The sequence below is a fragment of the Strongylocentrotus purpuratus genome, unplaced genomic scaffold (assembly GCF_000002235.5).
Source record: "Strongylocentrotus purpuratus isolate Spur 01 unplaced genomic scaffold, Spur_5.0 spur5_scaffold_19, whole genome shotgun sequence".
In the NCBI taxonomy this organism is placed as follows: domain Eukaryota; kingdom Metazoa; phylum Echinodermata; class Echinoidea; order Camarodonta; family Strongylocentrotidae; genus Strongylocentrotus; species Strongylocentrotus purpuratus.
In genome coordinates, this window is record NW_022145604.1 from 15,869,686 (window position 1) to 15,884,910 (window position 15,225).

Genomic DNA, 15,225 nt, shown 5'->3' on the forward strand with positions numbered 1-15,225 from the left:
TCAATCAAAATGACAATGAAGGCTCTATACGGAGCATTTTTACTGTGAGTTAACGAATAAAACGATCAATCAATAACAAAATTGAAGACATTTTATTTTTATTTGCAAAATATGGTAATCAATTGTGATTCAAAAGTCGAATCATGTATAATTCCATTATAATAGCACATCGTTGAGCTATTACAGATAGGTTTTAGCAGTCTTTTAGCGTAGGTATGAAATAAGAAGTCAACTCATATGGTCGGCACTCAATGCCATAAACTTCCATGCATTTGACATCGATGATTTTTGGCATTACATGTTTGCCATAAAACTCACCCCATCCAAGCGCGATGTATCTGTAGATAGACTTCTCTGAAAATACTGCCAGTGTGATTAATGAGTGGAGATAAACGCCCTCTACCAGCAGCCAGTAAAAATTTGCCACCAGAAAGTACTGGATCAGGGTAAAGGCTACCTTGCATCCCGGATTCTAGAAATTGAAGGGGGAAAATCGTTCAGGGTTAGTCTTGTTCGTATGCATGATGGAACAGCTAGAAATGTACAGGAAAGTGTTGGACTGTTGTCATTCTTTCGACAACTAGAGTTCTGAAAAGAACTGTTATGGGAAGGAAGAATGCCAACGTTTTGGCAATGTAATGAAAGGAGGATAGATTTACAGTAAATGAAACCTTTTGGAGTTGAGTATTAACGGAAAACTTTATGACCTTTTGGGTAAATCAATGTGAAGCCTTTAAGGCGATCGCAGATACCGTATATCGAGAAATCGACATGCGGGCAATTTCATTAGCCTTTTCCGTCACATGTTAATATTTTTTAACATTAAAGATAAAGTTGAGTTCTGGTCAGGCGATTGCATTGTGAAAGAAACGGTGTGGGATCGATCAGAAAAGGTTGATCATCTAGCATATAAGTATTGGTGTGTACTGCTAGGTTCTGGAATCATCAAAATGATGAGAAATTTGGCCCAGTCTTGGTAAAGTTACAAGCGCTGTACACAAAAAGATGTATATGGGACTAGACGAACATGTGGCATAAAAATCCGTCCCGATGTTTTACATGCCATATTTAGAATATTAAGGCATTTGAAGAGCCATGCTTTTCATGGAATATTTTTTTAACTGATGTTCTTCCACACTTGCATAATACAATGATAACGCTCACAATTTATTTTTCACCTCTTTCCAGAACTCAACCTTCTCTTTAATTATGATCTATTGCGTAATCCGAACGTGATTTATGTTGGGTTAACAATAGGGTATTGAAATTGGCCTTGTGTTGGTTCTTCAAGAGTCTTAGCAATCGTGTTCCAAAAAAAGACAAATCACCGTTCGTCAGGAATAGATTACAATAGATGGCTAGTCAATATATATGATAAACCATCCCCTTTGGCGGCTTTAGCTAAGTATTCTATAAACATATATTTGCTTTTAATAATTATTGAGCCTAAAGTTAAGTTTCTGTATACAATTTATCTTCTTTTTATCAGGGAAAGGGCAATCAGCAGAGAATCGAGTTTCAAAGTATTCCATTCGATTAAAGTAACGTATATTTTCTTCCATTACTTATTTTTGTAATGACAAAATGTCAAAGTAATAAATTCATGCGCTAAGACATTAGTAATTTGAAGAGCATATAAACACAATGAAGGCGTAAGTTCCCATTAGGCCGGGTCTGCATGTATAAAACAAGACAATGTAATTACAAACGTTTAAGAGATTCGGATTAGACGAAGGAAGTGAAAGAAGGGGAATGAAAGGGGAAAAGAATTTATAGTAAAGAGGTTATAAATGAACTGCAACAATAAAGATCATAGCGTGAAATGGCAAGATTTGAGCGAAGAGCACAAAGTACAGTCAAACCTGCTTTTATAGTGACCACCTGTCTACAACGACCACCTCTTTGGTTTCCCTTGAAAATGGTTTCTCATTGAAACATGTACTAAAGAAACCTGTCAACAAAGACCAATTTTCGTGTTTCCTTTGGGCGGTCGCTATAGACAGGTTTTATGTATTATGATAGACTACTACTTGAATCTCACCCCTCTATCTACAGGTAACGAGTCGTTCCCGGAATCGGCTCGGAGCTCGGCCTGGAGTTCGGATTTGAGCAAGCCGGCTTCGTTCTGGGCCTGAATGATGTCCCGGATGAAGACAAAGATGGCACGGAGAATGAACGACATGAAGAGATGCATGTGGATCATGTTACGTGTACACCTTAGCTTCCTGAAAGAAAGACAAAAAGAAGGAAGTAAGTATACTGTAATGTCCGTCGCACGCGTCTAAGAAACATGAAGGAGAAAAGTCTTCCATCGGTCGTAGACAAGTTGTGGAACTGGTTTCCTGCTATTGTACATATTCAAGAACATTCGGAAGTCCCATTTATTTTGTTAGCAAACACTGGATTGTATCGCAGACGTAGCCCAAATGCAATGGGATAAAAGCGTTTTATCAAATACCTTTGGAATCGGCTTGAATGCGTCCTTTTAATGGCGTTCTTAGTTCGCTAATCAAACCTGTCAAGTTAAATTGTCCACTCGTCAGTATTTCAAGGAAATGATTTGCACTGTTCATTTTGCATTAACGGTTTGTACGATATCCATCTCACTTGGTGCGTCAAAGATCGCACCAGTCACTGACGCATTACTGCGTCAGACAAATGAATCTTAGCCTGGAACGGGCTTAATAATGCTCAAGTAGCAATGGTACGTATCCAGAAATTGATAACATACAGTGGTAGAGAATCCTTCCCTGGGGGTGTTTCACAAAGATCCCAAGTCGAACTTAACTTTAAGTTGGACTTAAAGATTATTTTAAAAGCGAAAATTCAAGAATTTTTGATTTTTTAATAATTCCACATCAAGAACATGAAACCCCTGTTGGTAAAAGAAAATATTAAAGAGTTGAATCAACATTTTATGCCTTTTAAAATAACTTTGCAAAATATTCTCATAGATGCCAACGGCTTTCCATAGCTGTTAAGTCCAACTTAGAGATAAGTTCATCATAGGATCTTTGTGAAACACCCCCCAGATTGAGGTGGGGGTTGATCGTATCTGTCCAGCCCAAGCTGCTATAAAGCTATAGTGACTTCTGTTTTAAAGGCCCACTGCACTACTTGTAGCGACTTGCTCCCTCTTTATAACAAACAATGCCTAATCGGTGACCATTGGTCCCCCATGATCCTCTTTTTCTTATGTTAACTCAGAGCTGAGTTAATGAGATAACCACCTATCCAGTGACCTCGCAGGGCGGTCTAATCCCTCCTGTAAACTATGGTAGATAAGCTTTAACCTTCAAACAGGAGGGGAGGTCTTCCACAGAGTGACGCCATGCTGACTACGCCTGTAGTCTGAGTGCAATTAGCGGAATTAATGGAACTTATCGTCAAATGGGTTATTAGTAGATTACCGTCAAAGTATCACAGTTTAGTTTTCATAAGTTTCGTCTGTATTGTTCTTGCTTTTAGCGATGGAAATTCGTGATGGATACATGAATACATGAATACATGAATAGACCAAAATAAAGTCATGTAATGTGTATCTGTTAGAAATGACAAATTGTATATATAATACCGTATTATGTGTTTACGTACAGTGAATCATGGTATATACTTCCAGTACCATGATGTAAATATAAATTATTCGCGAATTTAAGGCAATTTAGCTCCAGGCAAAGCTGTAACAAAACTCGAACGGTAAGTTCGACAAGCAATTTTTTATTTTTTTTTGTTTTTTCAGATTACATTTCAGACGTCATGTAAAACCTTTAAAATGATATGATCGGATTTGTCATCAACACCCATTATGACGTCAGCAAGGCTTTCTGCAATAATGAATCAAAACATTGTCCCGTACCGTTATGCAAAGAGTTGCTTAGTATCGAGTGAGGTGAACATATCCGTAAACAAAGACATGTTTTAGAGATTGACTAATGGTCTACATGGGCTATGCCATTCCAATTACTCGAACGAAAAGGCCTAAAATAAGGGTTAGCGTTTTTCTCGTCATGACCGGGAACACGACATACATCAGTGCCACCGAGTGAGCAAGATTTCTGTGAAAGCATCAGCATGATCAAGGCGCCCTTTCCATTTAACAAAATGTTTTGTAGCTGACAGTAGAGAAATAATGGATGCATTCTAGCAATGTTTCTGCTTAAATTACACCTAGTGTTTTTGGAAGAGAGTGCGGCCATGGAGCGTGACATTTGCATCTTATACATGTTATAGTTTTTTAAACTTCACCAACAGCGGCTTTATGCACAACGGTAAATCCTACCCTACGCTATTATTAATTACGTTAAACTTTTAACGCAAGATATTCTGGGGGAACCTTATTACCGTTCCTAAAGGGCAGTTGGATTGTATTCATAAAACACACACACTTTAGTGTAGGTTCAAGCGGTTAGATCGTGTCCACTGACCTATGACATGTTCAAAACTCAAAACGCTTATTGTGAAACTCTTCATTCCGTTAAAAAATTATCATATTTCTATCAATAAATCAGCAGGTAAAAATAATATCATTTCGGTAACAAATTAATGGCGGGATTTGTTTCGTTTATTTGATCTGTGACAGGGGCACATAATTTGGTACAAAATAAAACAAACAATTTTTTTAAATAAAAAAACAAGGTTTAGTAAATCCCCGTGTTTCGACTCGACTCATTGATGTGAAAAAGAATGGTAGCCAAACAAGCCTCATTTTTTTTAGCATGGACATATTAAATATCTCATGATAGTTATAATGAAAGTTTAGCACAGTCTTTCACACCACCAAACCGACTCGAGACCAACCCCAAACCGACAAACTCTTCACCATGTGGGGTAATTCAATGTTATGTTTGGTCTCCTTTCGGTCTGGAATCGGTCTCCTATTAAGCGTGACTGAGGTATACAAGCTCCTTGTACCAATACATGCTTTCTTCTTCTTCTTATACAACCTATGGAATATTGTCCGTCTTTTAGAAGTGACACATCACCTCTCTGCTGTCGTCCGGTCGCCCTGTATCAACAGGCTAGAGATCTAAAGTGTTGCTGTAGGCGTACCCAATTCATCGACCTTTCAATCTTCTTCCTATAACCGTGCCGATGCTCTTGAACTTTATGCATCATGGCTGTATGTAACTTCTCCCCTCGCCTCAATTCCAATCAATTCATATTATTTTTAGCTGACCACTTAAAAACCTATTGGCGAAATGTGGGTTGTATGCAGGGGGGATTGGAGGGGCGGGACTAGATATTTGAAAAATGCGCAAAAGTCTACCATTTGCCTCTGTAGCCTTCTATCTGTAGCGATTTCCCCCGCTCAAAAAATAGATAGCAAGACGTATCTAATCTGACGAAAGAGTTGTTTCGTGTAGCAATACGCAATGTTGAGGTGTTAACGAACTTTATATTCTATGTTCTGAATCTGTGTTCCTTTTTTAACGTAACCCCCGTCATATACCTTTACCTATTTTTCATTCCTAACAATAGGGTGTCTTACTTTGTTAAGTTCAAGACACTTGAATCCAAATATCAAGACGTTTAACCACACCATTTAATTCACTGTTGTGTAGTATGCCCTCCCCACACACGCATGCACACGCACACACGCACACACACATCCACACTCACACCCGTCCTATAAGGAACGGGGAGGGACGAGAGAAAAAAGCCTAGCGGGAAAATATATATGAAATGTTAAAACGTTTCTAGCTGCCTTTTATCCAAAAGGTGAACAAAATAACACTTTCTTCCTCAATAGCCTTCTGACATTACGTCCATTTCTATTTGTATGCATCGCACGACCTACAATTTGCAACATTCATCATTCTCAGGTATGCTTCGGTCGTATTCTTACCTGACCACTTTTACCATATTCACCGCAACTGACAAGTCTCGTGTGCTGTTATCGAAGGCCCTGGTCTTTGATTTGCTGAATTTATTCATAGGATTTAATGTATCTGGGGTATCGGAGCCGGATTGTAAACGAGCTCATTAAAATTTAATTTTCCACGAATATGTTCCATGTAGCTTTCTGTTAAGATTTTACCAACATGTCACAAACCAAACTTATGTATTATCCATAGGCTAGTTGCCCTTCTTCTAAATTATGCTTTCATTATCTTAACAATGAAAGGTCTGTTTAAAGCATTGGACAAGTGAATTGGATATTTTGTTTAACAAAACAATTTGTAATGCCTGCTTTCCAAAGCTTATTTACTTTGTGTAATGTTCTTGCTTTTAGAGCTACTGAAAATGAGTATATTACTGCAAACGAAAGAAGGAAAACAAAGATAAATCAATTTGATGAAACACAAATGTTACCTTGTCCTATCACCATTCGTGTGACGAAACTTTCGTCGTTGAGTGCGCGGTTTTGTAAAAGCGAGCAATGCCCTCTAACATAGAACATAAATGATTACGAGCGAAAATCTTACTTCTGATGAAAGTTATATCACTGCTTGTTTGCTGCGGGGAGTTGAGAGCTGTCTGTAGTTGTAGATCGTTAAATAGAGTATTAAGTGTGGTACTCTCACCACTGAAGACTCGCAGCCACAGTGGAAGTAATGCCAGTAATTACAGTTTATTCGTTATATTGAGATGAATGTATGTAACCGGTGAACTTTTTGGAGGAACCGAGTTCAATATCCTGGACTTGCCATACAGTCTTAACACTTATCCTTCTTACCCCTCTCGATATCAGAGATTTACCTAATAATGGGCTGTTTGCACTGGGGTGTCAACCAATTGGGAGGCGGAGACGAAGGTGCCCCCAGTAAAAAAAAAAGTGGTCTTACTCGGTGAGTGGCAAATGCAATTACATGTCCTCCGGCGATTAAGGGAAGGGTGCGGAAGGGTTTCTACAACTTTTTGTTCACTCTCCTATTCCATTTCTTCTTCTTCTTCTTCTTCTTCTTCTTCTTCTTTCTCTCTCTCATTTTTTCTTCCACGTTTCCCCTCCTTGGTTTGCTTCGGGGTACTTTCTTTTCCTTTCTTTTCTCTCCTTCCCCTTTTTCTTTTTTCTCTTTCTTTCTTCTCTTCTCTTTCCTTTTTTCCTTTCTTTTCCTTTCTTTTCCTTTCTTTTCCTTTCTTTTCCTTTTCTTTGTTTCTTCTCTTTCATTTTTTCCTCCCCCCTCCACATCCCTTAGTGACGCCCCTGTCCCCACAATCACTTCACCTAGTTAGACTGGAGCCAATCCCCACCCTACGCCGTTCATGTGCATGTCTTATTTGTATCTATGTCTGAACTCGGACAAACCAAAAACAACATCCACGTTGATACTAACTGACTTCAGCAAAGCGTTCGATCGCATCGATCAAAACATAGCTGTAAAAAAGCTTTTGTCTTTCAATGTGAACCTATCTATTGTCTTGTGGATTTCAGACTTTCTGATGGGTAGACGTCAGTGTGTGAGGTACAACACAGCCATATCTGAATGGACTGAAATCTCTGCCGGTGTTCCCCAAGGCACAAAACTCGGCCCAAATGTGTTTTTAGCCATCATCAATGATGCTTCCTTAGACATTGTCGATCCCATTAGGAGGTACACATATGTGGATGACCTCACTTTCCTGGAGTGTCGTGATCAAAGGAAGGACTCCAACATCCAAGCAGCCGTAACATCTTTGAGAGATTGGTCACTACGCAATCAAATGAGACTTAACCCCCAGAAATGTATATCTATGGAAGTGTGCTTCATGAGATATGCGCCTCCCCCTTCAACTGTTGTCCTTGGAGATGGAGTGATAGCGCAACAGCAGAGTGTAAAACTCCTTGGAGCGTTCATTCAGCAGAACCTCAAGTGGGACCAACAGGTAAATGAGATGCTGAGGAAAGCAAATGGAAAACTCCATATGCTTCGACTACTGAAGCATCACAACGTCCCCACAAGTGATCTCCTGACCGTCTTCAACAGTTATATGAGACCAACGGTTGAATACGCCGTCCCCGTTTGGAATCCAGGGCTCACCAAGGAACACGTCCGAAAACTTGAGAACATCCAGAAAAGGGCACTGAAAATCATCCTTGGACGTGAATTCACACATTATGATGACGCTCTCACCCTGCTGAATATTTGTACCCGTGTTGATCGACGAAAACAGATCTGTCTTCAATTTGCTAAGGAACTGAACAAACCAACAGGACCCTGCCATCACCTGATGCCTCAGGCACCAGAAACTGCCTTTCAAATGAGACTAAGAAAGAGAATGAAAGTCCCGCAAATGAAATTCAGAAAAAACAGGCTCAGGGACAGCCCTATCCCATACTCAGTAAACATGTTAAATGAACTCTTAGTAAACATGTGAAGTGAACTCTAAGTAAACATGTGAAATGAACTCTAAGTAAACGTAAACAAAATGTTGAATCATTTTTCCCCTTCTTTTTCATGTAACTGAGATGTAACTGTCGAAGCTCCCTTTAGCATGTTTTGTATCAGTATGTTTTGCGGTCGACACTCAGCCAGATTGTGCATTTGTGCATGCATGTGTGTGCACATGGGGGGGGGGGGTGGGATGAGTAATAGATACACTGTTACTTTCTGTGGAGGGAGGTTAACCAATATTCAGGCAATATGTTGTTTTTGTTTCTTTTTCTTTACTTTCCTTTCTTTTTCTTCTTCCCCTTTTCTTATTCTCCTATTTTTATTCTTGTTCTTCTCCTTCTTTTTCCCCTGTTCCCTTTTCCCCTTCTTCTTCATCTTCTTCCTACACCTTTTTTTTTTTTTTTTACTAAACTTTCTTTACCGTATGACTAACCAACATTTAACATTTAAACTTCAAACTTATATCCTACTACTTCACAGTATTATCATAATAACAATAATGTCAATTTTTGATGCAGTCTGAATATATGCAATATGTTTTTTAATCTATATTTCCCAATGTATTTTAAACGTTTGTACAAATGTATTTATGTCATTTTTAAAAAGGAATATTCGTAAAATCATCGCAATTCGGCTATGCCGCAATGATGTTTTTTCATTAATAAACCAGTTATCTATCTATCTATCTATCGTATCTCTGAAAACCCTGATTCAACAATTCGTCTTTTTAGAGCAAAAAAGGTGTTAATCCTGTTTTAATGTAAATGAATAATGCTCTTCTTGCTCTTGACAGACGAATTGAAAACATATGTATTTTCTCGTCATGAAATCTAAATGCTTGAATAAAATTGGAATATATATATATAATATATATACATATATTTAGAAGAAAATGTCGTTAAAGAAGTTTCTTCCGAATATAGGAACTGTAAACTGATTACTCGTGGAACGATAACCACCAGATTTCTTAAATTAAGTTTCAGGCGCTTAATGTAACACTTCTGATCTGTAACAATATCATTGTTTCTGTAACGAAACCTATCTGAACAATTGATTTTGTCCTGGAAATTGGGCTTGCGACCGATTTCGTCGACGAAGCAATTTGTCAGATCGATTACTAAAGTAAACTATTGATTCTGATACAGAATCACGAGCCTTATACGCGGTGCCCCAATTATCGTTATGAACCTTTTTTTCACTCTCTTTTTCTTTTCATTTTCATTTTCCTAAAAATAAAACGGGATTTATGGAACACATCGTGATAATTACGCATAAAGGGGGGGGGGTATTTTTCGGGGATGTTTGCAGATATTCAGAATTTGTGGATTTGACAAAGAAAAAATAATAAAATCACGAAGTAGGGTCAATTTTGCACATTGTTAACAAACACTTAATTGCATATTTACATGTTATGCGAAAATATAGGATACTTAACGTTAATGTGTACTCGCTATAAAACCAACCGATGTGGTGTTATTATCATTAGGACCTATATGTAGAGGTCACACACACAAATGTAGTGTAATACGGGGAAATTTTCTCCATCACAGCTCTCCATCATGCGTTAAAGCCTATTGCACACTAAATTGTCTTCCCGCGGTCCGATTTTTAAAGAAATGACACTTATATTAGATATGGAAATCCAGGCTAAACACAATTTTATCTTCTTGATTAACGTTGTAAATTATGATAAGAATACTAACGGCCGGAATGTTAATGCATTCAACTTTCCAAGTTAGGATAAAAGTAGAATCGGCTTCAAATCGCAAACAATCACACTATTGTTGTGACGTCACTATGATTTTGAGCCGATTTAGCTTTTTCTTCTCCAAAGAACCTTAACATTCCTTTAAGTTTAGAATTAACTAATCATATGACTTTACAGATCATCTGTAGACTATTTTTAACAGTTTAAATGTTCATACTAGATGCTAGAGCAAATTCTTCAAAATAGGATCGCAGCCCGATATTATAGTGTTTGTTTGTTCGTTTGTTTGATTGATTGTATTTCTGTGTTCAAAAAGATACAAATTCAAAGTACAAACATTCGAACAATAAAAAATCGATGAATAGAATGTTTACAGAAGTAATTTAAATAGAAAATCATGTACAATTATATCTTACGATAGAAAAGTACAAAGCATACAAATAAGATAAGAAACATATAGTGAATATTTTTCAATAAATTAGAAAGGTAATTTAGAACGCAGACGTGTGCTGCGGGCTTTACGAGTATGAAGTGACAACATTGGGAGCTTCGTTCGGAAATTTTTGATACAGATCCTTACCAAATGTTATGATGTTTCAAATCTGTTATTAAAAGGATACAATATTGTAAAACTTCCATTTCCTGTAAATAATCATTTGTCTTTCAAAGTTTCGCCAATAGGCAAAATCGTCGGGGGTATTAAATGTTATTTCTGGTTCATCGACTCAAATAAATCGATTGGCAGCGTTGTTTGTTTGGTTTGTAGGCGTATTTTGTATCCCATTTCAAGCGACATTGATTAGATTTAGATAGCCACGTTTAAACCCATCAATATATAAGGCGAGCCTCAACATTCTGCTGTAAACCAAACCCACGATAATTATTTAACTAATCTAACCGGTGGGGAAATGTTACATAGACGGTGCCTGGAAATCGATCACGCGACCGTTCATCGTGTCTCAGATTCCTCGACGTTTTGTAAATAGATCACGTTATTATGGTGATGTTTGGAGTTCCAAGCAACATGAAATTGTTGGTATAATGTAACCTTTTCAATTTTGGAGTGATCATCTTGAGCCTGTCACTGTCTGATGAGATATGAACGGCACAGTTTTTTAATAATTGTAACCGAGTATGACTTGCTCTTTCACTGTAGATGATTATGAAGTGTACGCAGATGCGAAGACTTGTGAAAACAAGTCTTTCCAATGCAATAACAGGAAGCAATTTAGACATTAGGTTTATTGTTCTTATCGTTTTATACGGATGAATTACATAGCATAATACAATCTCATCTGGGAAATAAAACTTATTTTTCAAGACATATGGGACGCTCATTAGAGGGGCCATTATTTTCTTCTATATTTACCGCACGAAAAGTTCCCTCTGACATTTCTTCTTACTTATTAAGACATGTTTGTAATGTTTGTTTTTTTTTCTTTATATATTTTCCACGCTAGGATCACCTTTTCCTCTTTTTTCCTTTCCTCTTCTCTATAGATGACGGTTGTGGATGTGGATATGTATATGTGGGTGTGTACGTGTGGGTGTGTGTGTGTGTGGGAGGGCAGAATACACAAGTGTTGATTTAATGGCGTTGGCCAACGTCTTGATATTAGGATTCAAGTGTCTTGATCTTAACAAAGACACTACAAAGGTAATGATTAAAACAGAATCTTATGTTGCTCTCACTTCTTCTTCCCCATTTCCTTAAGAGTGGAAAAGTCACAAGATTATGAATCACATGGTCCGGATTCACAACATTGCCACGGCACGAAATTACTTAGTACTGATTTATTACTCAATGAAGATGCATTTCCGTAAATATTGAAGGAGAAAAAATGAGACCAGCATAATTTAAAACCAAATAAATAGGAATTGCATTTTTGTTTTCAACTGCACGTTTTCATTTATTAAAAACTATTAATTCAGCGTAATTTCAACCTGATCATTAGCACGATTACGTTGATGTACATCCCTCACCAATGTAGTACCCACTCTTTACTAAAAATGGCGCATGTATCGAGTTTAAATACGTTGACGTTTGCATCCTACCTACTCTTGGGTATAAAGAGGCAATGTACATGCCGTGCCTTACTCACACACGAGGGAAGGGGTTCGAACCCATGACCCTCGCACCTTCCGCTATAGGGTTCACCATTACGACACATATATCAGTCTCGCAACATTATCACCGACTACAGCCCTCGAGACCGAGAGTCCATGAAAACAAAAATGTACAAGATCGACAGCCTATGATGCAAATAACTAGACCGATCATCCACAATACCGACAAAACCTGGACAATGCCGGCTCTAGAAGGGCCTAGGTCCAGTATAAGACCATTCACCAGACAGGCGGCCCACGAAGCCGCCATCTTTTTTAAAAAATCTTTTGTACGCACTATATGTATCTCTGATTCGTGGGCTGTCGGTATCGTGGGTTCTTGGTCTACTGGGATGACCCCAATTCACACTTCGGACCCTGACGAATGTGACTGAACTATAAAAAAATGTTTGATTTTTTTCGTTTGAATGATCATGGCACTGATACTGTCATCAATGATTCAAAATTAGAACAAGTGAAACATTTTTATTTAATATGCATAGGTCGTATGGAAAATGCTCTTAAAATGTACTCCGTAAAATTGTATCATCATTTCATGAAGCACCGTAGCCAACTACTTTGAGATCCTTTTAGTTTTTTGGGGGCACGGGAATAACGCCCCTCCCTAGCAGCAGGTTGGACTGGCCGTGGAGTTATCCCACCGAGGCAGCTCGATATGTAATCTGGGGGCCCTGAATGACCAGCGAATCAAAATCTGGCTGACCTTGATCAATAATTACTACTGAAGAAGAATAGCCCCTGATGTGCCCCTTACTGTGCCTAGGGTCTCAATGTTAGCTTCTAAAAACCAACTGAAAAAATTACATCTCTCTCACGCTCAAACAAAATATGACATATGACTCATATATACAGTTTATAAATATGCAATTATACATCGAATGTAGATATGTCCTTATCAACTATTTAAATCAAAGTGGTTGAAACAGTTTTTGATATACACAGGAGGATTTTCTCGTGGCATAAAAGAAAATTGCATCAAATATGTAGAATTGTTTGTGCGTCCGCTTGGCCTTGAAACCAATTTTGAATTTTCATACAGCCAGAAAGGATCAATACCCAAACAAATTTTTAAGATCAAATTTAGAATTCAGAGAAAATCAAGCCTTCGATATGTTCTCTGAAATGAGTTTTCTGTGCTCTTACCTGAAGTAAAGGAATATTCCCATGGCAACGACGAGTGAAATTAACGAGAGAGAGTATCCAATACTGTATACAATTTGAAGAGACTGGTAGATCTTCTGTTGGCAGACAAAGGAAAAAAGGATGGAAGAAAAATATGGTAAAGAAAGCTGATGCATGTGTAAAGATAGATACCATATCAACAAGTGGTTAGATTCTGATGATATTACATGAACTATTGATCGCGGAATGATATTGGAATGAGGTTGAGGTTTTTTAGCGGGAAAGCCAAAAATAGAAAGGCATAATGAGCAGACAACTTGCATTTGGTCCGTGACCATTAGTCTTTCAAAGTAATGTTTTCACAGAGCCACTTCAAAGCTACCTATGGAATAGTAATGTTACTGCGATACGCCGAGAGAAAGAGAGAGAAGGGGGATGAGAAAAAGAGAGAAAGGGAGAAATTTCAAGTCGTCACACATCGCAAAAATTGATAACCCCTCCCTCTTTACTCGTTTTCGTACTTGAACAAATTGTTGAACATTAGATCGGCAAATGCTGAAATGAGACAAAATATCCAATGACGTTCATGGACACCGATGGGAGTTGAATAAATGATCAATGAACTTATTATTGTACGTCCTATCCGAAGGCTTACCTCATAGATGCTGTTATCTTCATCTGCAGCTCTACACATCGTGTAGTTGGTCCATGTTTCGTTGTTTTCAGCGCTATACCATATTCCATCTGCCTCACAGCTCTTGGAAGCATACACTGTTAAATAAAGACAATCACAGATTTACGATTTCTTCATTTAATAAAAATCTGTTTGGTACAAATCGGAAAATTCAAGAGCATAATATAGTCAATGCTTAAGATCGATTTGAGAGCCGATCTCGTGAGACAAACATTACTGACTATAAGCTGATTATGTATTACAGCGGAATTAGTGTACATTCTGAAGTTTCGAAATCATAAAAAGATAAGAAATGGCTTCCTGGAATTATACACACGTGTCGCATGAACATTTGGATCACGTATTTGTTTTCATAACTCATGTCATCTTGTCATATTTCGATCATAACCGCATTTGAAGAACTTAGTCCTTTTAGTGGACAATTCTACCACTATAATATATTTTAAAATTACATAACAAAACTCTATTTTCCCTTGAATATATCAAGTACGACGATTGAGGTGGGACGCCATAAAATGACCCTAACATAATTGTATACGACACATGTTATTGTTATTAAAAGATGAATAAAATACAGGAAAAGAAGACAGAATATGTGACGTCCTAAAAACTTCCTACATGACTTATGTCCCACAAAAAGCAGAGAGTGAATGGGACACCTTGGCATGCAGGCGGTAATTTCTTTCGAAATATCTTTCAGCGATATTGATCTAAAGATATCTATTTGCCAATCTTCCTCCCTAAAAACTCCAGGAGCGAGATACCGATATGACAAACAATAACAAAAACAGATATTTAAATATATTATTTTTCATAAAGCCCACCAACCCATCAACAACAACAAATCTGCTTAACAACTGCACTTCAAGATCTTAGTTTGTATCCTGCCTTTTTATTAAATAATTTCGTTTTCTTTTTAAATCCATTTTACAGCTCATTAACAAACACGCTCTTAAATTTACCGGAACTTTTGTTAATTCTTGGAAATCATCAGTTGTGTTTTTTTACAAATGACACCGTAGCGGTCACAATTTTGTCCCATTTATCGATCTACCAGTTCGAATACGATAGCGTTAAGCGCTCATCTGCGGGCGATAACTTTGTCTGGGGCGCGCGCACAATTTGATCAGTACTGGCTAATTGGTCACGCGGGGGATAATTACGAGACTGTCCTGGTCTGAAATTACACCTCATTAGACTTTATACCGTGCCTCGGTCACCATCACCCATCTTCCAAAAGCCACTTTCCTTTGGTTTCAGTG

General features: G+C 37.8%; 1 protein-coding gene across 1 annotated transcript in view; it reads right to left on the bottom strand.

The window, feature by feature from the left end:
* Window positions 1-15,225, bottom strand: part of LOC100890057 (vasoactive intestinal polypeptide receptor 1) — a 62,151-nt gene that overhangs the window by 21,213 nt on the left and 25,713 nt on the right. Inside the window, exons 3-6 of the mRNA XM_030990413.1 lie at window positions 13,925-14,040; window positions 13,291-13,385; window positions 2,042-2,225; window positions 319-472 (exon numbers count right to left, since the gene is read on the bottom strand). Coding sequence (XP_030846273.1) covers window positions 319-472; window positions 2,042-2,225; window positions 13,291-13,385; window positions 13,925-14,040 — 549 coding nt within the window. The remainder of the gene's footprint in view (window positions 1-318; window positions 473-2,041; window positions 2,226-13,290; window positions 13,386-13,924; window positions 14,041-15,225) is intronic.